This window comes from Panthera uncia, chromosome A2 (genome assembly GCF_023721935.1).
Source record: "Panthera uncia isolate 11264 chromosome A2, Puncia_PCG_1.0, whole genome shotgun sequence".
Classification (NCBI taxonomy): domain Eukaryota; kingdom Metazoa; phylum Chordata; class Mammalia; order Carnivora; family Felidae; genus Panthera; species Panthera uncia.
Window position 1 is genome coordinate 102,671,990 of NC_064816.1, and position 27,718 is coordinate 102,699,707.

General features: G+C 36.8%; 1 protein-coding gene and 1 long non-coding RNA gene across 5 annotated transcripts in view; one reads left to right on the forward strand and one right to left on the reverse strand.

Annotated features, from left to right (window-relative positions):
* ETV1 (ETS variant transcription factor 1) overlaps nucleotides 1–18,613 on the reverse strand; it is a 90,980-nt gene extending 72,367 nt beyond the window's left edge. The window contains exons 1-5 of one of the 3 annotated variants that reach the window (XM_049641566.1): nucleotides 18,103–18,613; nucleotides 17,540–18,004; nucleotides 16,652–16,739; nucleotides 15,208–15,255; nucleotides 5,896–5,949 (exon numbers count right to left, since the gene is read on the reverse strand). In XM_049641566.1, coding sequence (XP_049497523.1) covers nucleotides 5,896–5,949; nucleotides 15,208–15,255; nucleotides 16,652–16,739; nucleotides 17,540–17,584 — 235 coding nt within the window. In that variant the 5' untranslated portion in view covers nucleotides 17,585–18,004; nucleotides 18,103–18,613. The other 2 variants (XM_049641567.1, XM_049641568.1) reach the window with 2 other exon arrangements.
* A 1,601-nt stretch (nucleotides 18,614–20,214) lies between these two features.
* LOC125929966 (uncharacterized) overlaps nucleotides 20,215–27,718 on the forward strand; it is a 46,997-nt gene continuing 39,493 nt past the window's right edge. For both annotated transcript variants that reach the window (XR_007460019.1, XR_007460018.1), the window contains exons 1-3: nucleotides 20,215–20,516; nucleotides 21,042–21,195; nucleotides 27,286–27,421. This is a non-coding gene — a long non-coding RNA (uncharacterized LOC125929966). The remainder of the gene's footprint in view (nucleotides 20,517–21,041; nucleotides 21,196–27,285; nucleotides 27,422–27,718) is intronic.

The following is a 27,718-nucleotide window of genomic DNA, read 5'->3' on the forward strand; positions in this document are numbered from 1 at the left end:
AGAAAGAAAGAAAGAAAGAAAGAAAGAAAGAAAGAAAGAAAGAAAGAAAGAAAAAAGAGAAAAGAAAAAGGTTGCCTAAGGAAAATGGGGAACGATCTTATTTGTGGTTTTTTTCCCTACTCTATGAACATACTGCTTTGATAAAATATTCAAAAAGACAAAAAGAAAAAGAAAAAAGCCCAATACACCTGAAACAACAAAAACAATACACAAAGGAAACAGAATCTTCAAGTGCTAGCCACAGCTTAGAGCTCAAGCAATACTACCTAAGATGAGGAAGGCAGGAGGCTACTCATCCTTGAAATGGATGGTTTGAGTCTGACTATAGTGGCATGTTTAAAAATGCCTCAATTTTTTTTAAAGAAAACAAAACAAAGTAACAAATTCATGTTCCCAAATCCCAGAAATGGAATTCCTCTCCGAATATATGCTCACCTTCTGGTAAAGAAACTGTAGGAATGAAAGACAGTGTCTTCCTGGCCAGTCATATCCAAAAAGTGAAACAGGCAAGAAAGGTTTCAAAATTAGTAATAAAAAGCAAACTTAAAAAAAAAAAAAAGCAAACTTGTATAAAGTACTCACTCTATGTGTAGAAAGGAACACAGTGCAAAAAGATAGCTTAGTAGAAAAGCAGAAAAAATAAACAAAAATGACACATGCATGGAACTTCCCTATCCAGGATAAGGACGTGTTAATTTAAAAGAAATTATTCAGTCAGGGTCTGCATACACTTCTCTGGCTTCAGTTTCTTAAAAAGAAGATTTGCAATAGTAATCTGTTAAGGTCCTCCCTCCCCTGGCCCCATGTAACTGCAAAAAGGACCAAAGTACTATGTGTTTTTTTTTAATTTTTTAATTCGTAAGAAAATGAAGTATAGCTATGACTTTTATTTATTTGAACAAGGTATCACCCACGTAATAGAGGCTTTAAACAGCTGAGACCCCACACACTGGTTTGTCCTGATTCTTTTCAGTTGGGCCACCAGTGCCATATTACAAATTTCAATTGAAGTATACAAACTTGCAAGCTTTTAATATTTGCTTTGTGATGCACAAACATAGCAGAGTCAAGGTTATTATTATTCCTTTAATGATACTATTCTAACTGAATTCCATTCCACTATTCTTTCTTGAGTGTAAGAGAAAGGAGTACAGTTACAAAGATCTATCCCGCTGGGAATTTTTGCATAACCCTGGTTATACCCCTGGGAATGTTCTGGGAAGAGGTAAAATGTAAATGAGAACACCATCTATCATGTGAATCACTTAGAGAAAACAATGAAAGTAACTAATATAACCAAATGGAAGCAAACTAGTTAGAAAACTTATATTATTGCAGTGAAAAAAATGATACGCAATAGATTTCAAAAGATGAGTGGTACAACTAAAATGTAAAGTATGTAGTTTAAAATATAAGATTATTAATGTATAAATTTAAAGCACATAATCTACAAAAATTCAGTTTATATATAGATGTGTATCTAATTTGGAAGGATAAGGCTAATCTACCTTCTAAATATTCTTTAAGTTCTCTTTTCTGAAAAGACAGAATTCTACTTCCTCTGGACTAAAGCATATCTTAAAGTAATTCTGCTTTATTCAGCAAAGTGTCTGAGTTCTGAAAAGATTTGTTTCTAAGTCATAAACAATTTGTGATAGCCAAGTAAGCTTTTCTTTTAGCCTCCATTCACTTCCCAGGATGGACTTGTAGGGAGTTGTTTTGTTTTTGTTTTTGTTTTTTTCATTTGCTTTTGATGTCTACATAGGTGTTCCAAAAGTCAGCACCCTTCAAAACGATCAGCAGCAAGCTATAGATCTTTCTATTCTGGATTTCCAATTGACATGTTTTAGAAGTAAAAATAAAGAATGGGAATATTTTTAGGGAAAACCCAAGTATTATGGTTTAATCTCATTTTTCACCATGTTTGAATGCTCTGTTCTCTACTTTTCTACATAGATTTACACAGTACAGACAAATGTATGCTCTGTAATCCAGTGTTGAGCAGACTTTAGCTGTTCATTCTCCTAACCTACATTTATCAAAGGGCTAAAGCAATAAAAAGAGAAGCATTTTATGTGGTTGAGGTAGGTAAGGAAATCTGGTTATTTACATTTGAAAAAAGGGCCCCATAGAATTTGTAGATGGGCCACACAGAGGGGGTGGGGTTTCTTTCTATTCCTAGAGATAGGATGCCTCTGCTCCACTAGGCATTCCCAGAGAAGAATCAAACATTTGTATAGGGCATTTAGCAGACAATCTAACCTTTCAGTTCCAATATTTGATAATCTCCTGCCTCCAGAAATCCTTAGAATTTAATTCATATACCCTATTTCTCTTTTTAAATAATTTTCCTTTGTTCTGTTCTCAATGAATGAACATCGAAATTAGCTGTTCACCATCTTGTGAACAATAGTTTTTTATGTCAATGAAAATGTGAAATAAAGCACATCTCCATTTCCTTTTCATTAGACTATTTCAGATTTATTTTCACCTTTGTTTAGAGGTCTCCTTCATAATTAGGTGTTTTATTCACAAGTCCCAGAACCTCACTTGTTAAACTGTAAATATTCACTACTGAGGACAAATAAAACTTTACCATTGTGAAAATGTTTGGCTAAACAATCATGGTTTTAGCATGTTTTTTCCAAAATGAGATTACATCTATTGTTTTAAGGCGTGATCATGTATTTCTACCTTAAGAAGGGAATTAAGACTTTGAAAAGACTTAGGAGGAAAAAAGTCCTAAGAAGCAGATCACGTTTAGGGTAACCACTTTATCTTCTGTGCTGCTGTATTTGCTAAACAGATATGCTCCTAATCCTGCAACAGTTTAGTCTTACTGAAGAAAGACATGTATCTAAAATGTTACAAGGTGCTGTAGAGTCTCACTCTGCAGGGTATGGACGGCAAGACAAAGTCAGGAAAGACTTCAACACGGTGAAGCCTAAGGGGAGTCTGGAGTAGGAGGTCTGCCACCACCACAGAGCAAAAGCACAAGTTTAAAAAAGCCAAATGAGCCACATGTACAAAGGCAGAAAGACCTAAAACAGCTTCATCTGTTCCGAGACCTGAAAAATTAGAAGGGCTCAAGCTCAGCAGATATGGAGGAACCAGGTGCTGGGCTGGCAAAAGTTAAAACTGACACACCAAGTCGAGGTCCAGATTGTAGAATAATGTTCTGGAAGACTTTGCTCCGAAGGGAGTTTAAGGAGAAAATTAACAAGGTCAGACAGCTATGTATTAATGCCACTGCAGAGAATGCATTGGGAGGAGGGAAAACTGAAGGCAAGAACACCAATCAAAAGGCTTATGCACTAGACCAGTCAAGACAGAATGTGGATGTGAACCCAGAGCATGAAACAGAGATAAGCAGAGACCACAAAATGAAGAGATTTTTGAAAGGCAGAATCAACAACTTGGTAAGGCAAGCAACCGAAAGTGTACAGTAAAGAACTGGGAGGGACTGAAGATAAAGATTTCCCGCTTGGATGGTGATGTCATCAACTGGGAAAGGCAAGGGAAGCAGACGACAGAGGCTGATCAGGAAAAATTATAACAATAATTTCCACACTGGCCTGGCTGAGCAGGAACTGTCTGTGGAACACCATGGGTAACAGTGTTTTACGTCAATGCCAAGCTAAGAGCGGAGGGTTGAGTCCGGATGTGTTGCATTTTTCTGACTTGGCACAAGCATCAAGGATGAGTTGGTGGAGCAGTGAAGATGCCCAGTAGACAGGGGCAGAGGGGACACACACGCTAGAGATAATGATGTGGGAGACATCACTACACAAAACTGGGCTGACCACTACTGCAGCCAAGAGCCACATGTCTATTCATATCTAAGGTCATAAAAATTAAACAAAAAAATTCCCATCTTCAGTCTCATTAACCATACTTCATGTGCTCAGTGAGCAATGTGTTTAGTGGCTATAATGCCAAATGCTTCAGATACAGATTACTTCCATCATCACAGATAGTTCTACGGGACTTTGCAGGGATGACACATGTTAAATAAGAGCAAAGGCTTGCAGACAGAACCCTAGGGAAACAGAAGGGCAGGAAGATGAGTGGAGTGAAGAGGAGTTATCAAAGCAGTAAAAAGGGAAAGGAAAAAAATCACCCCACTGTGGACCAAGAGAAGAAAGAGTTCAAGGACACAAAAGAGTCAAGAATTTGAAAAACTGAAAAGACATCAAAAAAAGAAAAGGAACGCATTTGTATTTTTTGGTAGTGATTTTACCCTTGCATTTGGTATAGTATTGGAAGCATTACCAATTTCTTCAGATGTAAAATGACTCAAGGAGAATACTTCTCCCACTCAGATGACAGGTTTAACTTTTAGAAAACACTCAAATGTCCAGAAAGAGCAATGCTAGAAGTGTGACCATTCCCTTCCCACACTGTAAAGAAGAAAGGCAGGCCTTGCCTAGCCAGCATCCTTAGATGTCATCTTTCTGGGAATTTCTAAGAATCTCTAATTAGTTCCATATCATTGTTGAATAGGCTTCTTGAAATCGTATTCTAATAACTATATGCAGACATTAAACAGCACACAAAATTATCTTCTCAGATCAAAACTTAAGCTGATAGAAGACCAGTTACCAAGGGCTGGGGGCAGTGGGGAGTTAGTTTTTAGTAAGCACAGAGTTTCAGTATGAGATGATGAGAAAGTTCTGGAGGTGGCCAGTGTCGATGTTTGCATAACAACGTGAGTGACACTGAACTGCCCACTTATAAAATGGCTAAAATGGTAAATTTTCTGTTATGTATATTTTACCACAATTAAGCAAAGAAAACTGTAATAGAGCTCAACTAAAACACAGGAGAGGATATGGATATAACCTCTCACAACTCCTGACACCTGGGAAATTGAAAACACCAAACATAAAAGGGGAAAACATGGCTTACAGACATCTGTTTCTCAAAGTCACAGAGGTATCTGTAGGAGATGTGTGATATTAGGTGTGAGAATATGGGTTTGCTAAATTGTAAGGTGGAAAGCGTTTCTGGTAGCTATTGATACTGCCCCCTGTGAAACTGTCAGTGGTCTGGAAAAAATGAAACAAGTTAGAGCTTTAAGTGGTACTAATGAGTGAAAACGCATCAGGTCAGTTTCATAATCAAGATGGCATTTATACCCCTTTCTTTACTATTTACACCTCAGGTCAACAGCCGTAGTTAGTTGGTAGAATGGCAAAGCATAAATAGACAAGGAACCCCCGAGGCAGCCATGTTTGTACAAGCATAATGCTCACTCGGGGATTCCTGGGAGGCGAGCTTCCTGTGAATCACAACTCACGCATTCTCTGACAGGCCCTAGAGCAAGGCTCAGGGAAAGAAATACTGGAAGGGATCTTAAGAGAAGCCAAGGGCTCCGTCCATGCGTCTTACTGTAACTAGGAAGCAGAAAACGAAGGTAAAAACTAAATCAAAACATTGCAGTGCAAGTTCATGAATGTAAAATAATATGAGCCAATGCATTTGTATAAGTTATTCAATAAATAATCTCACATGGATGTTAACTACTGACTTTCTCCCATCAGCATTTAGTCTTTTTCTCGTGAACATAACAAAAAAAATTGTAAGTAAACACTTGCACGTTCATGGATCGCACCCTATTTCTTCTCCGAGGATATTAACCAAATACAGAGAATAGGACCATCTTTTAATCAAAACAGTTTTCCTTGGCTACTCTTTGGAGCTCTACTCAGATCATATAGGGACCCTGCTGATGTCACAACTTGACAAATATAATCATCTCATGACTGTAAGCTAGAAAGGTACCAACATAATGCAAGAACAGACACTGGAAGTAGAAACCAACCAGAGAGAAAGAATGAAAGAAGGAAACAAGAAAGACAGAAAAATTCAAGGGATGAGTCATACTATACTTACAACTTTCAGTCTGATAGTCTGGCACAAACTGCTCATCATTGTCAGGTACCTGAGCTGAAGAAAAAAAGAAATTAAAAAAAAATTAAGAGAGAAACTGCCAAGGCATAAGGAATGTCAAGTAAGATCTTTCAAGTAAGATCTTTTTCAGCTCCGATCAAACCTGTGATTATTTGCCAATGAGCTCCTATTTCAACCGGTATTGACGGCCATACTTGGGAGGGAAAATAGAAGCAACCATTGATGTCAACTAGAAAACATTTTATGTCAGAAATGTAATTGGGGCAGTTGTGGTCCCTCTGACTATCACCTGCCAGATGGAAATAAAAGAGACATACAAAATAGAAGAAGCTACAGGATTTCTATTAGCTGCAGTGCTTCTTTGCAAGAATGAAGTAAGAAGTATTTCAATTCACTCAGCCAGTGCTTCAGCAGCCCATCTAAATTACACAATTTCTTTCAAACGACGTGCAGCTACACACATCCCTCTGCTTTTTCAGAAATGCCTGCTTCTGGTATGTTCGGCCTATTGCAAATTAGACTGCCATAATTAAAAATGCTTGACCTAAATTTGGCCAAAGTAGGCTACAGACTTTTTTTTTTTTTAATGAAAGCATTGTCTTTGATTTTGGTCGTATATAAGACAATATTGTATTTTAGTGATTGTGTCATAATACAGTATAAATAATAAAAATAAAGTCAATCTTTTCATACCAAGTATTTTCCTGGCAACCATACAACACTAATGAAAAGAGTATCACTAGTTCACCAACCCTCACATCAAATACCTTCCCTATTTTTAGTAAAGGAAAAAAATATTGAATAGCAAGGACTTAATGCATTCAGCAGCCATCAAAACACAAGGACAGTTTTTCACTTCTAAAATATTTTCATCACGGTTGATTCAGACATCAAAATAACCTATTCCAAATTAACAAGATATTGCTAAAACAAGTTTTTGGGTACACACACAGATATACATACTCACATACACACAAACTGCATAAAACAGGAGTTAGTTACTTTTAATTTGGTAAAAATAGGAGTTGTTCTATTTAACTTTAGCTATGATGTGATTACTAGTATTACTTTACTAGTATTATCTAATACTGAAACATTTTATCCAGTCAAGTCATATTAAAATAAATGTCAATAAATTTTTTTAAAAACAGCCTACTCTGAATGGGGAAAGTTTATGAACAGAATCACTCTTTGCTGAAAAAGTTTTGGATTGGTAGTTGAATGATTTAAGAAAAATTCCCTATAAAAAGGAATTCTGTATTAAAATTTTTGCATAAAAAAGAAATACAACATAAATAGGATTAAGCATTCTTTTGTGTTGGCTTATTTAATCACATTTTTTAAACGGGAAATATCCGGCTGAATAAAATTTATATCATGTTTTCAAAAGGAGAACCAATGAAAATCTTGCCAAGTATTAAAATATATACAATGTGACATTAAATTCTTTCCTAACGTTCTCTGTGAACCAGTATATCAGCTTATTAAAGACAAATTCCATCCTCTGTCACCAAAAATGTTAAGAACTTTTTTCCAAGCTATTAGCTGATCAACCTATAATAAAAGAAGAGATTTCTTTTGCCCCCTTCATATTCCACTAATGTCTGCTACCATGGATAACGAAGGTCATGCGAACTTCAAATCATAGTTTTATGACTTCCTATCAGTGTAAACTACATACATTATTTAACCTATTTGAACTGTATTTTATTCCTCGGTGTAGAAGTGTTAATACAGGTTTTCTGTGACAACTACATGGAATTCTAAATGTGACTTATTTTTTCCAAACTTTCACCTCTCACCCACTTCTTTCAATTCACACACACACAACTCCTCCCGTCATTACAATGCACGTTACACATCTTCAGCTCTCGGGAATTATATTGGAAAGGGATTTAAAAAACTGCTACAATTTGTACATTAGTATTCTCTAACTATAAACATTTTTTCACATTACAGTAAGCTTCATTTTACTCACAGAGTTGTACAAGTAGAGTTTTCACACCAAAAAGAAAAAAACGTTTTCAATATCTACTTAATAAATAACAGCACGTAGACAGAACCAAATCCTACACATTTTTCCATCAAATCCACATGTTTTGGTTTGCCTTCGAAATTAACAGCTAAACAGACATAACTATTGAGATGCAAAATTATCAGCCACAGCAATTACTATGCTTTTTAAAAGCCAACATTTACAAGAATCTAATAAAAATGTAATATCCCTTTACAGGAATAGTTAAAAATAGCTGGTGAGTAACAAAAATATATTTGTAACTGAATATGCTGGTATGAGTGTCCTAAAGGCCAGACATTATTTTTTCCTTACTATCATAAGACAAAATTGCAACTCTGTGATACGTATCACTGCAAGAGAGACATAAAAATCACTGATGGATACGTGGTACGTGCTGGAATATGTTGGGGAGAAAAAAAAGCAAAATTTTAGAACAAGCTGGAAGTTATACTTCCAGATACATAGAAAATAGGTGCGTAACAATTTGTAAAAAGAATAAGAATACGAATTGCTGTAAGAGCTGCTATTTCTGTTCTAACTCTTTAACATACTGAATAAATACTTCACACTTATGCCTGAACATATTACAGAATTTTAACAAAAAACATATGACTCACATTTTCACAGAAGCTAATCTTAAGGAACTGAATAGACCAAATGAAGCAGCATGCTACTTAAATAGACAAAGGCTTAAGTATACTTCTAATTTCAAGTTAGAGTAAAAGGAAAGCAGTTAACGAAAAACACACGTTGGATCTGGGCAAGGAAAATATGACAAAGTATTGCCACACTCGTATCATGCGTTTCCTTTTTTCCTCAATTCACGGGAATTCTGTGAAGTAGCAAACTACAGCTGCCTGAAAATTTGTGGCAAGCCATACCAACTCCAAAGTGGAAAATTAACAATAGAGGCCAACCTTTAAAAAATACTATTTTCACTGCTATCTATTATAAACTATGCTTGGAATAATCACCTTTGGGGAATGAAAATGTTTCCCCACACTATGTAATTAAAGAGGAAGGGGAAGAGTAAGAAAGGACAAGGGGGAAAAGTATATACCAAAAGACCAATAAAAGGCTTTCAAGAAGATTAAGCACGTGGATTTTATTGGTAATAGCTGGAGTGGCTCTATCAGTTCATTGCACATTAATAGACAAGTTGCCATCAAGTCTCAGGACTTCAGCTTTAAAAGGGTAGTATCTGCACTCTCAGCTATTTGCTTTACCTAGATTATTATCCAAAGTTGTTGTTTCTCTCTCTCTCTCTCTCTCTCTCTCTCTCTCTCTCTCTCTCTCTTTACTGCATAGCAATACAGACTATGAAAAACAAACTCAAAAATATTAATCATGATTCAGATGTCACAGCATCACAAACCCTCATTTCTAGTTTCAACATACTTTCTTAACTAACACTTCCGGGCATGGTGGCAGTTTGTAAATAGAGTTCCTTTATTTTTATGCTTATGTTGAGCTTTCAGATGAAATAATAATTACTTAAGAAAAGGTGAGAGTTTAAATATTTTCCAAGGTTGGCTGCAGGCAACCTGTTTCTTACAAACTAGGTGTCCGTGAAGTTTTCTTGTAAAGCTATGAAAAAAAAAAAAAAAAGTGGGAAAATTAAAAATGGAACAAATGGCAAGTATAAAAGGGGTTAATATTTAATTAAAACCAGTTCTATCCACTGTAACAATGACCTGGAGCCAAACAAGGCGGAAGATGTATGAGTCATTCTTTCTGCCTGTGAATGAGACAGCTGATCTCCTCAGCAATTCCTCCAGACAAGCAGGCAGAACTGGAGTTCTGCCTCCATTCACAAAAACACAGTCCAGCATGAGCCATGTGGCCCAACCGCAATCTTTTCATGTCACACCCTTCCAGAGAGCTAAAGCAAGTCAACTTGAACTTGCAATAAACACACCGATTTTATCGCTCTATCTCAAATACAGCTCGGGTTCATTAAGGTATACATTTAAATAAATGACAAGTTTACAAAATTAAATCTATCTATCTAGATATCTATAGACAGATAGATGATCGATGGATAGACTGACTGATTTATTGTGTCCTGCTTTATTGGGTAACTTGTCACAAAAACCTAAATGTCTAAAACTAGGAAGGAAGAAGAAAAGGAAGAAAGAAAGGAAGGAAGGAAGGAACTAAGAGAATGGAGAGAAGGATGGAGGAAGCAAGGATGGAAAAAATTCATTGGAGAAATACCTTGTTTTTCTTGCCTATTATTCAGATTTTCTTTATCCTGAGATTGGACTAGATTATTGCTGAACTTTGTAGCCTTTCACTTTGAACCAAAGAATTAGAAACGAGTTGCTCTGAATAAACTTAAATTTTATTTTAAATAAAAGTAAAACAACAAGAAAATCAACCTTTGCACAGTGGCATTCTGTGTAATCCTAAAATGAAGCTTCGGGCCACGGAACAAAATAATCATGAAGCCACTAAGCCTGGTTTTATACCACATCCGCTTTTAAAATTAAAATGATTGTACCAATGTATAAGCATTAATTAATACAGCAGTATAAACATATTTAAAGGACAAAAAAGAGAGAGAGAAAGCTTTTCTGCATGACAGAGACATCTTTAATACTTGATGCTCTAAAAAAAAAGAAAACAGTACGTTTTAGTTGTCTTTAGCCTCAAATAAGCTTCAATTCCTAACATTAAACTAACCTACAGTGACTTGAAAACTTAAGTGTGGCTTAAGAGCTGTTGTTTCTATTTTCTCTAATACTACGGAGGTCTGACATTATTATTATCATTTTAATTACAAGCTTGTACACAGGTCAAAGGGAATAAAGTTATATTACGAAATCCAAAACATGACACATTTCTTGTAACTGAACCAGAAAAGCAGTATTTCATTAACACTCCTTAGGACCTTCCGGAAAAACTGTATCTAAACTATACCAAATCCAAGATCTATTTAAACAAAGTTTGGTGTTTTTGTGTTTTTTTGTTTTTGTTTTTTTTGGTTTTTTTTTTTTTTTTTGGCTTTTTGTTTTGGTGAGGGGGGTGGTTTGCAAGTAGACTCTAGATAAAAAGGCATTTATAGAATTCCAATAAATATTTAGAAATATAATACATTTACTTTACCTGCTATCTTTTAACCAAGTCCAAATGAGAAGTCTTGCTCTCATAGTTTAGAGTATTTCCTGATACAACAAAAAGAGGGGTCACGCCCCTCCCCCCTACACATGAAATGATTCTTGCTCAAAACTAAGAAATAGGATGGACTTCGGTAATTTGATGCTTTATTCTCATTTCCTGTTTTACGTAAACCACACAACACAATGTAGTTTTTAAAATCTTTAGTTTTTACCGGATCACATTTAAAAGAAAAAACAATACATTAATGGACACATATCCAATTTATGTTCCATTTTAACAAGAAACAGTTACAATTTTTGAAAAATTAAAATGAGTACATTAGGACCAGGGAGCATTGTGGGTGGCATTATGTAAGGCGAGTAACAACAGCACCTATTATTTAAAGGGACTTCATTAGAAATTATTTTGAATGTAAATTTAGTATCAGCCACTGAAGTAAAGGCAGACATCTCTACTGTTAGCTCAACCTATTATTTGAAGGTCACACAACACAAAAGGGAAAAAAAAAAAAGAAGCCCTACTGCAGGAAGCAATAACTTTTGGTGTAGAAAGGCTGTTCTTGAAGAGAAAACTTAGATTTAAGTGTGGTGGCAGCAGGAAACTTAACTATAACACCACTGAGAAACATTCTACCCTGTGGCAGCAAATCACTGTTGACATTTGTCCTTAATATTACTGATGAAATGGAACCTCAAGAACATCTAGATCCACACCAAAAACAATGTTCAAAATGTGCTATGTATTCACATTAGATACATAGGAAATTTACGGTTTCTCTTTAAGTTATGTTAGTAGGTAAGCTCTAATAAGCAACTTTGGAAGAATGCAATCCTTTTTAAACTCAACTTTATATCCTTCTAGTTATCTTCCTAACACACAAAAGGGTCCATTTTAACTACCAATTTCTAGGACACCATTTGCTACAGCATCACTTAAAACAGGATGTTAAGAATAAGACGTTACCATGATGTTGATAGGGTTGATATATGAACTCATTATTTCATGAGATCAAATAATTGAAATTGCCTTTCTGTCAGTAGCAATCTAATTCAAAAGAAAAAGAATCAATAAAAAATTGTACATAGTAAAATTATAAACCGGTTTTGGCAAAGTTTTAAAAAGACACATATTATTTTTTTTAAGTGCTACTGTGGTCACTGAAAATGTTATCTTTTCAATTTTCTTCAGAATGAGATGTGAATACATTAAATTGTGGTATATATGTTAACAGCATTTAAATTGCAGGGTTAATGCTTAAAAAGCGATACTGATACAAAGTTACATTCTTCACAAACATATTTTTGATCCTGCTTAAAAATTTTAAATACACTTCCATTCTTCCCCCTAAATTAGAGGATATTAGCAAATTGAGAATACTGGCTCCAACCTTCACCCTCAAATAGTCCCGCCTTATCTACCCCAATTTGTCCTTAGATGTAAAACACATTTCATAATTCATAATATTTTACCTATGACTAATCCCTATGTTGCACTTTGAATCTAATTTATAAAAATTCTTACAGGAAAAAACAAATTAAACACTCTAGGATATATCATTTCCCAAGTATTTAGGGGCTTTGATAACTTTTTAAAAACATAACTTTCATTGGACACAACTTGACTCATATCTAATATGATTTTTAGACCTGTTTAACTTCCCAGTGGGACTCTAACTCTTGAGAGAAACTTGGTTAATCGCCCATGATCTTTTTTTTAAAAGGGTCAAGAAGCCTTAAAATTCCATGGTCACTTTCTTGGCTACCAAGCATTATGAAAAGAAATATAGAAACAGTTCATAGTCTGCCAATCTGGTAATGTTTTAATTTGTGGACGTCCAGAAGGACATAAATAGGCAAACCTAGCTACAAATAATCTACTGTAATTTTAAGATCTGTTCTGAGTTCAACACGTGGGATAAGTCAAGTTAAAATGCTAAAGCAAATAATATTATTATATAGAGTTGCTAAAAATACAAATAAATGTGCAGTCTATTAACAAATAGTAAAAAAAGAACTCTCCATTATTAAGATTTAAAAAATCATATTAACAGCATTACGTTTATATCATGATAGAATAAATTAACGTAAACTATTTTGAAAACTGTTTACATTATTCTAAACTGCAGCCTTATCCATAGTTTATAAACAGTCACCCACCTGGGTATTCGATAAAACACCCTGAGGATTAATTCCTGAACTTATTTAAGCTTATGAATTACCTTCTCTGTAAAAGTCCATGTTCCTCCAAATACATCAGTCATTTTCCAGGTTTGTTTTACATAAAGCTAAATCTTTCAGATCTGATTTATAGGTACGTTAATAATCATGGGTAAGAATATATGTAGTGCAGAGTTTTAAAACAGATTAACTTGGATAAGTTATTGAAATCACTTACCCGAGCGACAAATAAACAAAACAAAAGTAAGAGACTGGAGTAAAACTGATTATAAAATGGCAAGAGTCTGTCACAGAATCCACATTTTAAAATTCCAGAAACAGAGTTGCTATGCACATTCAAAATCTGCCAGCAAGAGCACTGCCTTGGAATCAATGAGACTTAAACATCTAAGAACCAAAAATCTTCAAGAACAATTAAAATAGATATTTCCAGTTATTTTAGATAAGCAAACAAATGCCCTCCTAAACATAATGTCCTCACAACCTTCAACTTTGCAAAACTAACATATCAAAGTTAACACAAGGACCTCTGTGCAAATTTTTCTGAAAAAAAGTTAAGTTTTAAGGTATAGTATATGTCGCAATACTAAGTAATCTATTGCAATAAGTTTCATTTACAGAGACGAGCAAAATGACCTTTAAATGTAACTAAAGCTTTCATCAATACTCACCTTTTATGAACATGCAAATTAAATCACCCTTTCAAAGGGCTACTAGGAAAGCTATTTAACTTAAAAGATTTATAAAGATTGCAAAAGCTTTTTAGAGAACAAGAATATCAGCAAAACAAAGAAACTTATTTTACATGCTAACAGCAACTTGATGAACTGCAAGCAAGACCCCCGATAAAACCCTGCAGTCAGCCTCAAAGTAGCAAGAGCAACACTTGGGTTCCATTTAAAGAGACCCTCTCTCTCTCGTCTTTTAACAATCTTAGAAATCTGTTCCGGAAACTGCATATCCATATAACAGACAGACAGAAATACAAATTAGACTCAGGGCTTAAAAATGTATAATTTTCTCTTTGTGTTTCCCATAAAACACATCATAGGATAAAATTAATATTCCACATTTATCATGACAAATCCAAAAGAAAAATTTCAAATTATGGACACTAACAAAAATCCTTCAACATTAGGCATTTCCCAAGTTGTATTAAACTGTACTGAAGCAGTATCTCATTGTTCCTGTAAAATAAAGTTGTACCCAATAAAAAATAAAATAGATTGCAGCACAAAATTTTACTAAAAAGTAATTAAAAACAAAAGTACTGCCTTTAGATGTCACCTTGCCATATTAAATAAATCCTAACGAAAGTGACATAAAAGCAAAACCCATCTCAGCAACTATCACCTAATAGTAACAAATAGAAAACATTATTTTGAATCCTTAAATCCCCCAAAGATTTCTTTTAAAGCCATAGATTTCCTAAGTATTGCATACACACCTAACGTTCTGTGCTGTGAACAAGGTGGAAAGAAGACACTTGCACTTAAATCTTGAAGCATCCCGTCCTGATGAACCCAGAGAAACTAATTTCTGCCATCAGAAAAGTCCTCCACCAGAACACCAAATAATGATATGCGCTGCTCTAAAAGAAACAGCAAGCCGGGTTCTGGCTCTAGGAGGTCTCTCGAGGTACAATAAAATAAACCTGATCAATTGCAATTAAAATCTGAACAGAGGCTTAGAACTTGAAGTCTTGGTGCTTTAGTTCTTGCCAAAAGCAGATGTGATTGGGAGCTGGAAGCAATTTCTCCTGGTAATTTGTGATGACACTGGGTAGTGCAGCCCCAGATTCCCCAAAGACAAACTCATCAGAGACTCTAATGTATGCATGACACATGAGGTGGCTCTTTTAGAGCTCAATTAATTGGGTTGAACATTAAGACAGCAAGTTCAGGACTTTTTTTTTTTTTTTTTTTACCCCTTCTAGAGTTGCTTTTCCCCTCCTTTTAAAGCAATTTTTTGCCTTACCTTCTGCAAGCCATGTTTCCTGTAATTGACTTAGATCTTGAAAGAGTTCTAAAAAACAAGTCAGAGACATAAACAAAAGATTTGAAAACCTTTAGGTTCCATTAAATGGAACTGTTTGTCATGAAGTTGGTATTAAATCTCAATTTAATTTAGGGAGGGGAGTCAATATAAAAAGAAAATAGGATTCATGACTTAAATAGCTCAATAATCCTGCCATTGTAATTGCTAGTAAGCAACACTTCTTTAAAAAACTCCTTTAGTGAAATACATAATAAAGGCAGGAGTTTCCCCCTTTTAACCAATAATTTAATATAATAAGATCCGGGAGACCAAACACACATATACTAGGAGTCACAAAAAGGCTGAGGTGAAGGTGTGTCTATCCACGTAAACCTTTCTTAAACAGAGTCAACTCTCACAGGGGAAAGATTAGAAAGACTGCAAATCATTTTCTTTTTATCTTCTGGACCTTATATAAAAGATTTAACAGAACATGGTATAATTTCTAAAGCACTGTATGTTTTGAGGTTCAATGCCTCAAAACTGAAAGAGACAACTTTTGAATACAATGTTGTAAAGGAAAATTTCTACATTAATAGGTGTTACAAAGTCAAAGTGAGGTAATTCCCTGGCACCTGTTTATTACCAAGTCCAAAACTGTGTATTCTGTCATAGTAGGAGGGAGAGGGGTGTCCAATATGGATGAAGATTTGAGTTAAGTTTCAGAATTCAATACACCTAATCAAAATGGCAAAATGAACTTTGATAATTAAATCTAAGTAGATTAAGTTCATTATGAATGCTACCGTATGTCTGGAATAATTTATAATATATTGAACTCCTAGCCAACAGTGCATTTAAAAAAAATTGTAATTTTTCAAATAGTTATTATAATTATTAATTAGGCCTTAATTACGATTCAGTGAACACTTGACGGCCTATAAACAAGATATTAGGACCTCACCATGTAGTCATTGAAATCATCCACGAAAAGTTTTATAATAGTATATGGTTTCAGTGTAAGGGGAATGGGAAATCAAGCAATCATTTATATTGTCTTACTTCTGATAAAGTAAAAAGGAGAAATTAAGTAGTATACGTAGCTGCTTATGTCCTACTGTGTTGGATATTTTAAAACTGTTACCTTAGTGTATGGGATTAGTTATATGCCATATGGGCCAGAATATTTAAACACAAAAGTGATTAAAAGAAGGATGTCACTGTTAACTTTTTATTTCCTTCTTTCATTAGTCTGTGACAGGGCCATAAAATATCCTCCAATGCAAACTGTCACATTATGGTAATTGCTACAAGTAAAAGTCTCAATTAAATGCAGGAATTTGAAAGAATATTATTTGTAAGCTAAGATTTAAGGGTTCCTCTTCTTTATGAGGGTGGGGAGTATAGGTAAAGAGCAGGGATTCAGCCCAAAATCAAACCTCACCTTCAGAATCATGAGCCAGATCTCTGTTAATGAATTTTCTTTTCCTGACATTTGTTGGTTTCTCGTTACAATTTCTCCCACGCTGATTCTACAAAGGGAAAGAAAAAATCCTTTAAAAAAAAATGTAAACCTCAGATGTCATATACACAAAAACACATGCATATATAAGTCTACTGGATCTTCTCTCTGCATAGAAAAATAAAAGTCCACAGTATCCAATCTAATCTTCATTTTCTGCACTCATTTGACAGTGAAAGCTGAGAATTCAACAACCAGGGAGAGTTGTTCCCAGCCAAGCGGAACACACTACTACTTATCAGTCCTGTATTCATGGCATCTTGGCATCAAAACATTAAGCAATCACACTTAAAGTCGTTTTCAGATAGATTAAAGCTAGACTATAATACAGTGAGTTTTATTCTCTCTGATACCCCCCAAAACAAAAAGCATAAATAGAGTGGTGAAATGAAAAATATGAGGAAAAAATGAGACAGGAAAAAAAGAAAGAAAAACACCCCATGTAAACAAAAAGTGTCAGCATTAGTCTCAACTTCATTCTTTTCAATGTGGCAGACAAACCCAGCCAAAAACTTTGAGTGCAGCTGCTGCTGCCCTCCATCTCCTCTTCCACTCATCTTGGGCACTTTAATCAGAAAAAAAAAAGGGGGGGTTCTTAAAAACAAAACTATGCCTTATCCAAGTCACTGAAAGGTAAGCTCATTTTGAAGACTGGGCTTCTAGAAGCAGAGTCGCCCTACAGTGGCAACAAAGCAGATAAAGTATCTGCAATCCCAACCCCCTTACCCCCTCCCTTCTCATTCTCTCTCCCCCCCCCCCCCCCCGTTGGAGTCAAGTTTATAAACAGCAACTTTCGAACTGATCACTCACATTGGTGACCATGTAAGGCACTTGCTGGTCATAAAATCCATCCATTCTGCTGCTCTTCGCAAAGCTCAGCTCAGTGTTTTATATTTTGAGCATTTAGCTGGAGATTTCCTCGGGATGTGGACTTCTATCAACCTAGAGGGGAACAAGATGGCTTTTAGGCTAAAAAAAAAAAAAAAAATCATGAATGAAGCTCTTGAATTTGCATAGCTAATTACCCTCAGACAGCCCCATTCACAAAAAATAACCCTCCCTACACAGCCTCCTTCACCTGGATCCAAAGAGAGCCAAGAGAGTTCACAATTTACATATTTTCGGCAGTAGCAAAAATCCGAACAAGAGGCGATGTATTTATTTACACTCTCGATGTTTCCCTGCGCGGTCGGTGTACCCCGGGCAGCTCTGATTCGCAAACGTGTGCAAAACTAGCAATGGCGATCAACGAGACTTGCTTTGCACCTAACGGGACTAGAGAGACGGAGACACCTCTTTCATAAGGATAGTTTTTGCAACCCACAACCATGCAATTATCTGGAGAGACATAAAAAGTTGTTGGAAAGACCCACCTGAAGGCCACGCTAGGCGAACGGCTGCAAAAAATTCCCTCCAAATTTAATAAAAACATTAATTATCGCCCAGCACTTCCCCCTTGGAAGCCGAAAGCGCCTCTGACAGAGCTCAATTCGGTGGTTTTTCCTCTACTTCTCCTCCAGGGGCCTCCAATCCAAACTGATGGATCGCTGCCTCCCATTGGCTCCGCGTCTCTTTCACAAGATCAGATTTCGAGCTGTCAATCAGGCGGCTTGCTGCCCCTTCTCGTGGATCTCTCGCGCCCCTCTTCCTACAGGGATGTTCCGCGGGCTGGCGCTGGGTCCACAGTCTGCAAACGCCTAAGAGGAAATCAGCTGCCTTCCTAAGCCGCTGCTTATTGTTAAGGCGTCCGGGACACTGAAGCCATGTGTCGCTAGTTCTCCTTACTGGTGTGTTAGGTCCACTACTGGTCTGATTTCCTAAAGCACTTTTGTTCGGTTCGGATACATACCCTGAAGTGCGATCCACCAAGCCTGTGCCTCCTTACTCCTCCGAATCGCCTCCCTCGAGATCTCCAGCCCCCTGTACTTTTAACCTGATAACGAACCCACCTCGCTGTATAGCCTCGTTCCCACTAAGCTTTTGGCCCAAATTCTTCCCCTGTTTTTCAACATCCAGCACCACCATAATGGTTTATCAAAAATATTTCATTTTATCAGCCATCCCTCAAGTAAAACAAGATATTATCGTTCATGGGACAGTAAAATAAAGAATCCATGAGTAAAATCACCTGGGAGCTGAGGAATTGCTTGTCAGGAGGGGGTGCATTGGGAGGAAGAATTAGGACCACAGAGCAACCTAGGTGAAGAAAAGTATAAAAAACAAATGTGTCCCACGTGTGTACTGGGACAAGGTGCTTCCAGTCCACTCTGGAGGAGGGGAGGAGCGGGGAGGGAATGGGGTGGCTCGGATATCCTAGGGACTCGAACGCTTCCTGAGCTTTTGTTATGTATACAAGGAGGCGGAGGGTGTCACTTACTGTACTTGACGCTTTCACTTCCTCTCCAGCTTTTAAACAGCCCCAGCCGGGAGTGGGGGCGAGCGCGGTTGGGGCTCGGGTTTCAAGGACAATGCTCGGGACATTAAAAAGTGAGGGTTGCGACTCTGAAACCACTATCCCTGACGCGCCTAGGAGGCTTGGGGCTGTAAAAAGTCGTTAGAAAGCAGCCTCGGCCCAACAGTGGATGGGAGGCCGTGGGGATCTGACCAGGGACTTGGTGCACTGTGTTGAAATTCACTTGTGATACTGATGGCGACCAGACCAAAGGACGTTTCCGGCAGCTGTTCCGCCCGTAGGGAAACGTGCTGTAGTTCTCAATTTCTATAAAGTTTCGTTCCTTAAATGGAACGCTATGGAGACGCATTAAAATGAGAGTGTGAGCACACAAGACTCAATTCTGGACCCATGGAGGGAAACAGAAGGGTAAATACCTACGCCAAAAAAAAAAAAAAAAATTTGTAATAAACAACAGAAAAAGTGTTACTGGGGAAACACCCAATAACTGTGGACAACAAGGACACCCACAGCGCATTCCCTGAAACTAGTAAATCAGAGTAGCCGGTGCAAACGCGCGCACCTACAAGCATTTTGAGCGGGAGCTCCATTTTAACCCGGGTCAGAGAGGGGTTCTGTGCACAGTGGGGTTCGCAACGCAGGATAGAGACGCTCTGGGGTGCATTCTGAGGGTGCAATCAGGCGGGGAGCCAATAGCAAGGGTGTCCCGCCGCCCAGCATTCCCGGGATAACCCAGCCTCTGTAACGTGAGCAACAGTTTCCGAAGACCTCAGCAGCCAGAGCCGGACGGGTATCCAGGGTAACCGGGAAAGGGTGGAACTTCAGGGTAGGCCCCCGCGAGGTTCTTGCCGCAGCCAATAACGTCTCGTGTTTTCCCAGCCCATTGTTGTTTATTGCTGACCTCGCAGCGCTCCGCTAGGAGATTGGCCGCTCCAGGGAAGGGGCGGAGCTTCTCCCGCCCCAGCAGCAACCTTTCGGCTCCATTCACAAAATTCCGGCCTTTCCTGGTCACGTGGTTGGGGGCGTGGAGGGGCAAGGGAAATGACACAACAAAGGCCTAAGTTTCCCAAACCACAAAACTTTTTTCTACCTCGCTACCTCCTCTGTGATTCGTCGCTGAGCAAATACTCTATGAGGAAAAGGAGCCTTAGGTCTGACAAGAGGAAAAGAAGTCGGAAATTAAAGGAAGGCTCGCAGGGAGATCATCTCAGGGTGCACTCTCTATGAGAAAAACAGTGAAAGGCTTTTCGAGAATTAAGTAGGTTAGGAAGAAAGCCTCAAGACAGACTAGTAACTTGCTGCTTCAAGCCATTGCTTTTAGAAGTGCAAACAGTTCGATTTCAGATGGATTTCAGTTTTCTCACCTAACTTCCTGTAATTTTCATTTTTACCTTGAATTTATCGCAGTTTCTTGTTAACTTTTTAAAGTTTCACTCAGGGATACTGCAGGATTTTGCTGGCTGACAATTTTAGTTTCCATTTCCCAGTCCCCACTCTTTCACAGGCTCCCAAAAGCACTCCCCCTTCTTCCCACCAACACTGGGCAAACAGAAGTGGTGGCACCCTAATCCTAACACTTTACTTTGTTCTGAGGGGGCTCCATATTTCCCCCTTGGATTCTTTAAACGCACTCAGCTCTTAACTATTTGATCTTAACAGTAACTGAAAATGGTGTTATGTGAATAAGCAGACAGCCAGTCTCACTACAGCTCAGTTTTGTTGAGACAATTTTTCTGAGATTTATCTCACTTGCCCCTCCAGCAAGTGAACTATTAGACCATTCTCCTCTCTCCCACTTTCCCTTCTGTCCTTTCTCTTTCTTTCCTGTTTGTGCTGCTATACCTAGTGAAACACCAGCTTTTAGTTTGACTGCTGTTTATCTTTTATGCTTGGCACTAGGAAAAGCCAATAGACCCAGTTGCTGAAGAATTGGAAGGACTAAAAATCTGTTTTTCAAAAAAAGTTACCATTGTGGAAAATGTCTACAGAGGCAGCTGTTCTATCCACAGAGAGGAACGTCAAAAGTTGCACAGAATTTCCACTACTTCTGAAAGTGAGTCTTTAAAAAAATCAGCTTAGTAAATGCCAGTCCTTGAATGGAAAATTTCATTTTGGCAGGATTTCAGGCAAAGAATGGCAGAGCAGAGGCCAAGAGGCTTTGACATTTATTTACTTGTATTTTGGAATCCCATATGGGTCTTGAAATAGGAGCTCTTGAGAGAAAGACCCCTCGCCCCTCAAAAAAAAAAAAAAAATTCATTTCTAAGTTTGGAAAGTTTTTAACTTTCCTATAAGCTACTTAAAGCTTTATAGTTCCTTTGCTGTGAGTTAATAATGAAATAATATTCATTAGTGGCTTTTCTGCAGTTAACTTATTATAGCATTATACTGAAAATGCATGATGTTAAATAGAGTTTCTAAAAGCAGCAAAAAAGAAAAATGATACTAGTTGTTTTAAATGATTAATATGATTAGAATTAAATTTGCTCAAATTAGGTTAATTAAGTAAAATAGTAGCTTTCATAATTCATTTCTTAACAATATTATATAAAGCAAATTGTTAATGGCCTAGTTTTCACAGAGCTACATCAAATTGATAAGGAAAAAATAGACTATTAAGTAGGTAAATGGGCAAAGGAAATAAACAAATGAATATAATTCCAAAGGAAAACTTAGAGACCTGCCAAAATGGTACAAAATAATGAATGGCTTAGTGAGCTCCCTGTGAGAAGAAAACAGGGATTTGATGGGAGGGTGGACCCTAGGAAGAAGGTAAGGATATGAAAAAAATTGACACTGTGTACAATGTGCTGGCTCACCTCTCAACCCTGCCACTGTCAGCTTGGGGATATCTGCAAACCCTCTGAAAGGAGGAAATGCAAACACATGACTAAAAACTTCTCAGGGCACCTAGGTGGCTCAGTTTTTTAAGCCTTCAACTCTCGATTTCAGCTTAGGTCATGATTTCGCGGTTAGTCATAATATCCAGCCCCAAGTCGGCTGGGCATGGAGCCTGCTTAAGATTCTCTCTGTCCCTTACTCTCTTTCTGAAAGAAAAAGAGAAAGAGAGAGGGAGAAAGAGAGAGAGAGGGAGAGAGGGAGAGAAAGAGGGAGAAAGAAAGAAAGAAAGAAAGAAAGAGGAAAAAAAGGAGAGAGAGGGAAAGAAAGGAGAGAGGGAAAGAAAGAGAGAGAGAAAGAAAAGGAAGGAAAAAGAAAGAAAAAGAAAAAAGAAAATTTAGAAAAAAATTCTTAGCTGCCTTCTAAGTCAGAACATTATGCACATTAAAAAAATGAAGAGCATTAAAAAATGTTCTAATACCCAGGGATGTCAATGTTGGGATAAGCATGCTCGCATATATTGCTGGTCAGAGTTTGACTTTCTGCAACATTTTTTTAAAATGCTTATTTATTTTTGAGAGACAGAGAAAGGGAGAGTGGGGGAGGGGGGGCAGAGAGAGAGGGAGACAGAGGATCTGGATCCGAAGTGAGCTCTGTGTGGACAGCAGAAACCCTGATGCGAGGCTGGCACTCAGGAACCATGAGATCATGACTTGATCTGAAGTTGGATACTTAACCGACTGATCACCCAGGCGCCTCTCTGCAACATTTTTAAAATAAGTTTACAATACCTACTAGATCCTAAAATGGACAATATCTATTAGATCCTAAAATTAGACACAGTGAAGGAAAGAATAAACAAAACTAAAAAGACAACCTATGAAATGGGAGAAGATTTTGCAAGTGACATATCCAATAAAGGGTTAGTATGCAAAATATGTATAGAACTTATAAAACTCAACACCCAAAAAACAAATAATCGAATTAAAAATGGGGAGAAGATACGAACAGACATTTCAGAATGGCTAAAATCCAAAACACAAAAAACAACAAGCATTGGGGAAAATTTGTAGGAAAAGAAGCTCTCATGCACTGTTGGTGGGAATGCAAACTGGTACAGCCACTGTGGAAAACAGGATGGCATTTCCTCAAAAGTTAAAAAATCAAACTACCTTATGATCCAGCAATGGCACTACTGGCTATTTACCCAAATAATACAAGAACACTAATTCAAACGGATACATGCAGCAACTATGTTTGCAGCAGCATTATTTACAGTAGCCAAAATAGGAAAGCAGCCCAAATGTCCATCAACTGATTGAGGAATGGATAAAGAAGATGTAGCATAATAAGGGAATGGTTTTAACAAAGTGTGATGCTTTCACATTTTGGAGTTCAATTCTGTTATGTATCCATTAAAAAGTATGCAATGTCCTTGGTCCTCAAACTTGAAATTGCATAAGAAATTCCTTATTAAACATTCTGCTTACTGGGTAGATCCATAGAGTTTCTAATTCAGTAGTCCTGAACAGGGGTAGTTTGATTTTTAACTTTTGGAGGAAACTCCTTCCTGTTTTCCACAATGGCTGTACCAGTTTGCATTCCCACCAACAGTGCATGCGAGCTTCTTTTCCTACAAATTTTCCCCAACACTTGTTGTTTCTTGTGTTTTGAATTTTAGCCATTCTGACAGGAGTGACATGAGACCTCACCGTGGTTTTAATTTGCATTTACATGACGATGAGCGATGTTAAGCATCCTTTCATGTGTCTGTTGGCCATCTGGATGTCTTCTTTGGAGAAATGTCTCTTCTGTGTCTCCCTTTCTCTGTGCCCCTCCCCCACTGACACTGTGTTTCTCTCTGCCTCTCAAAAATGAATTAACACTTAATTTTTTTTTTTTTTTAATTGAGACTTCTAGTATTGTTTGTCAAATCAGAGAATATTCTTTCATGGCAACTATTAGCTGGAGCTGGACACTGCTACTCCTTAAGAGGTAAAGGGTAAAGGAGCATGGGCTCTCAATTTTGCTATGGTCTATACTCTTCCCCAACCCCTGGTTTTCTTGTTATGTTACTCACCTGAACTCTTTAAGTATTTGCATATGTCAGCTCTGATTTACATGTGACAGATCATGTCAAGTGAACAAAGAGACAGAATAGAGAGAATAATATATCCTATTTTTGTTCAAAATAAAAAAAATGATGTACATAAAAGTGTACTTATATACACAAATACGGATACACACACACACACACACACACACACACACACATATATATATACATACACATATATACCAATGTTTCTCAACATTTTTCATTATTGCCCCCCCAAGGAGCCCTTTCAGACTTTTTTTTTTATCCCTAATTGCCCTCCTCCCATTAAATTTTAATACCACAGATACAGTGTATATCTGTTCATGTCCTGTAATTCTTTGGAGAGTCAAAAACAATTGTAATACCTAACATCCATTCCTCCAAGAATCAATTTTCAACACTTGGGGGCAATATCACTGCCAACTGAGAATGTATAATATATATTTATAATACTTTTTTTTTCTTTTTATGGATACTTTATTTATCTATACATATTAATTCTTTAAAATTTTTTTAACATTTATTCATTTTTGAAAGTCGGAGAGTGACACAGCGTGAGTTGGGGAGGGACAGAGGGAGAAAGGGAGACACAGAATCCAGAGCAGGCTCCAGGCTCCAAGCTGTCAGCACAGAGCCCGACATGGGGCTTGAACCCACAGACTGCGAGATCATGACCCGAGCTGAAGTTAGATGCTTAACCGGATGAGCCACTCTGGTGCCCCTAACATATTGATTCTTTTTATCATCAAAAAGAAAGACACATATCCATCTTTTATTGTACCTCCAGTAGATAAGATTGGAGGTGTGATGTAAAAAGTAACTAAATTTTTCTTCTAGTACTTACAATGGCTTGTTACAATATGCTTGTATTATAGTCCTATTTCTTTAATCTATTAAAAGAATGAATGAATTAGTAGTTTAAGTTATAATTTGTTTTGTGAGAACCATAGGTGTTCTCATTTGTAGAACAGCAATATATGTAGTTGGTCAGGGGTCTTCTAGGTGATACATGGTTTGGAATAACTGATAAGCAAAGAACAAAATACAAATCATTTGCCTTCCTTTAAAAAAGGACACCTTGCATATCTTTTAGAATTGAAAGCATGGTATTAGCAACTTTAAATAGCTAAAATAAAATAAAATAAAAAAATAAACAATAAAACAACAAAGGTCACCAAGCTCTACTCTTAGAGTTGTTTTCTGAACCACCGCAAGAGATACAGGTGTAGTTTCTCTGCTTTCCTCAAATGTAAAAGGTTAGTTAACAAAGGAAAAAAGGTTTCTAAAAGTCCATTTTAGAAATGGAGTTTTATTCTTCTGGGATACAGTTTGATTTAGAAAAATTTAAATCATTAACAAGTTAACCTTTTATGTGTATTAGACATTGGTAGGAATATTCACAAAGTACCTTTTCTAGAACGTCTTCCTGGAAAGAGTTTGTTTTATCTTGTTATGATCCCCAAAGTAGAATTAGGAGAACTCCTTATGGGCTCTCAAAGCCGGTATTTTTCCATAGTCCTAAATTATGTGTAAATGTTTCAGACTGTACTTCATTTGATAAACTCATTAGGATCTTGATTACGAGTGTGTTCTTAGTCATAGAAGGCATATAGAAGGTGTTTAATGCCTGCTGCAGGATGAATCAGTAAATGGACAACATCCTGCTGAACTGCCTTACCGTACAAATATAAACAAATTTCAAATATTTAAGCAATGTTATGAGCAATTACTTCTGAAAACAAAAGTTTACTGGACAATTGAAAAGGGCTGATTGATTACCCATGTACAAATGGTTTTTAGATAAAACTTTGCTCTTAAAATTATTGTCAAAAGGAAAATTGAAAGTGGCATTCAACTACATATATTTTTCATATTTGTACATTTAATTCATTTTTTAAGAAAACATTCTTTGTGATTTCTAAGGCTTTGATATTTATATGACCAACATTAATGTATCTGAAATATAGAATTCAGAATCATAGCTTGTATCAATGTGACCTATTTTTTAAAAATTTATTAAATCAAGGGTTTGTAGTAGATGCCCTGAGATCCCTTACAAAAGCAATCCCCCAATTTTCTTATTTTTAATCAATGGCTGTGTTGACCTCAACCACATGGGGGAAAATACCACCTAGTAGTAACAGAACTTGGCATCAGAAAGTCATGGATTTGAATACTGACTCTAACACGAGTCAAATCATTTTATCTCTCTAAGACTCAACTTGTAAATTTATATAATGTATATAAAACCTATTTTTCAAAACCGCTGTGAGGAAGAAATGAGCCATTGTACTTAAACTGCAGAGTTGGAACTCCATAAAAGTTGCCTTTCTTATCTGTTCGAACTTTACTATGACATAAGACAGTAGATCTCACTCTGTTAGTCCTCATTGGCCTAAATATGCCATGTTTATATCCTTATGACTTTAGGGATGACTTTTAGAACTGTCCTTGACACCTGGGAACACTCAGCCTGACTTCTTACCCATGTTTAGAACAATTTTTTACCTTCCTATCTATGTGGGGGCCAATTCTGGTCTCCAGTATTTCCCCTGCGCAGGCAGGGGACTGACACATCAAAATCCTCTCCCTGGTCTCTGGTGGTTTGGCTGACTTGATTCCTGACACAAGAGGCCAATGATCTTGCTATTAAGATCTCCTTATTAAGTTCAAAAAGTGTAGCGTAGTAGTTGAAAGAGAGAAAATGTTGCTTGACAATAATGCACACACAGGAATTCGTCTCAAGAAAGTAAAAAAGAATGATTTCCCAAAACACGGCATTTTCTGAAAAGGTGGCAAAAGAATGGCCTCCTGTCCATAGCTTCCTTAAAACCTAGAAAGTCTCCCTTGAATGAGGGTCACCAATGATACTTAAGTCAGCTTCTTGGCATTTGAAGAACAATGTGTCTTTGAACTTTATAATCGTGATTTCACTTCTTTGTGATCTTTCCGAATTCCCTTTTATATTTAAAATGTTCCTTTTGTCCTGAATTTCCTCTCAAGTTTAAAAATAGCCGTTTGACTATAGGCATTTCATGTAAGCACATCAAAGAAAGCTACAAATCTTCTTTGTATCTGCTTGACAACTCTAAATAAAACTCAGGTTTTTAGTCTTGGCTCACTTTTGTATTCGAAATTGAAGTTACTCTCTGTTTCTATCCTGTCAAATATTATCAGTGCTTATTGGTTTATCAAATGTATTTCCAGGCAACCTGTTCCACCCAGAAAAGAAGTTACTTATGAATGAAAGTCTTACCCTTGTTAGGAAAGAGGAGGATCATTTGAATCAATAAAGGAAGGCATTATCAGAAAGGCATTCAGGAAGCAGAATCCCATGCCTCAGGTATGTGTATGGAGGATATCTAAAAATAATTTTTGCATTTAGAGTTAAAACCGATATTTTTTTCCTGTACATACACACATTCTCACACCCACTCCTACTGAAATCTACTCAGAATTATTAAAATAATAAGTGTTATCGGTTAAAATACAGGAAAAGGCCATGACATTCATTATAAATAGCTCTTGTTATTTGACTCATTCCTGACGTAATGGGAGATAACAGTGCTTGGATTCTGGATAATGTGATCTTACAGCTGGAAGAAGTATCAACAGCTCATCTAGTTTGTTACAGTGCCAT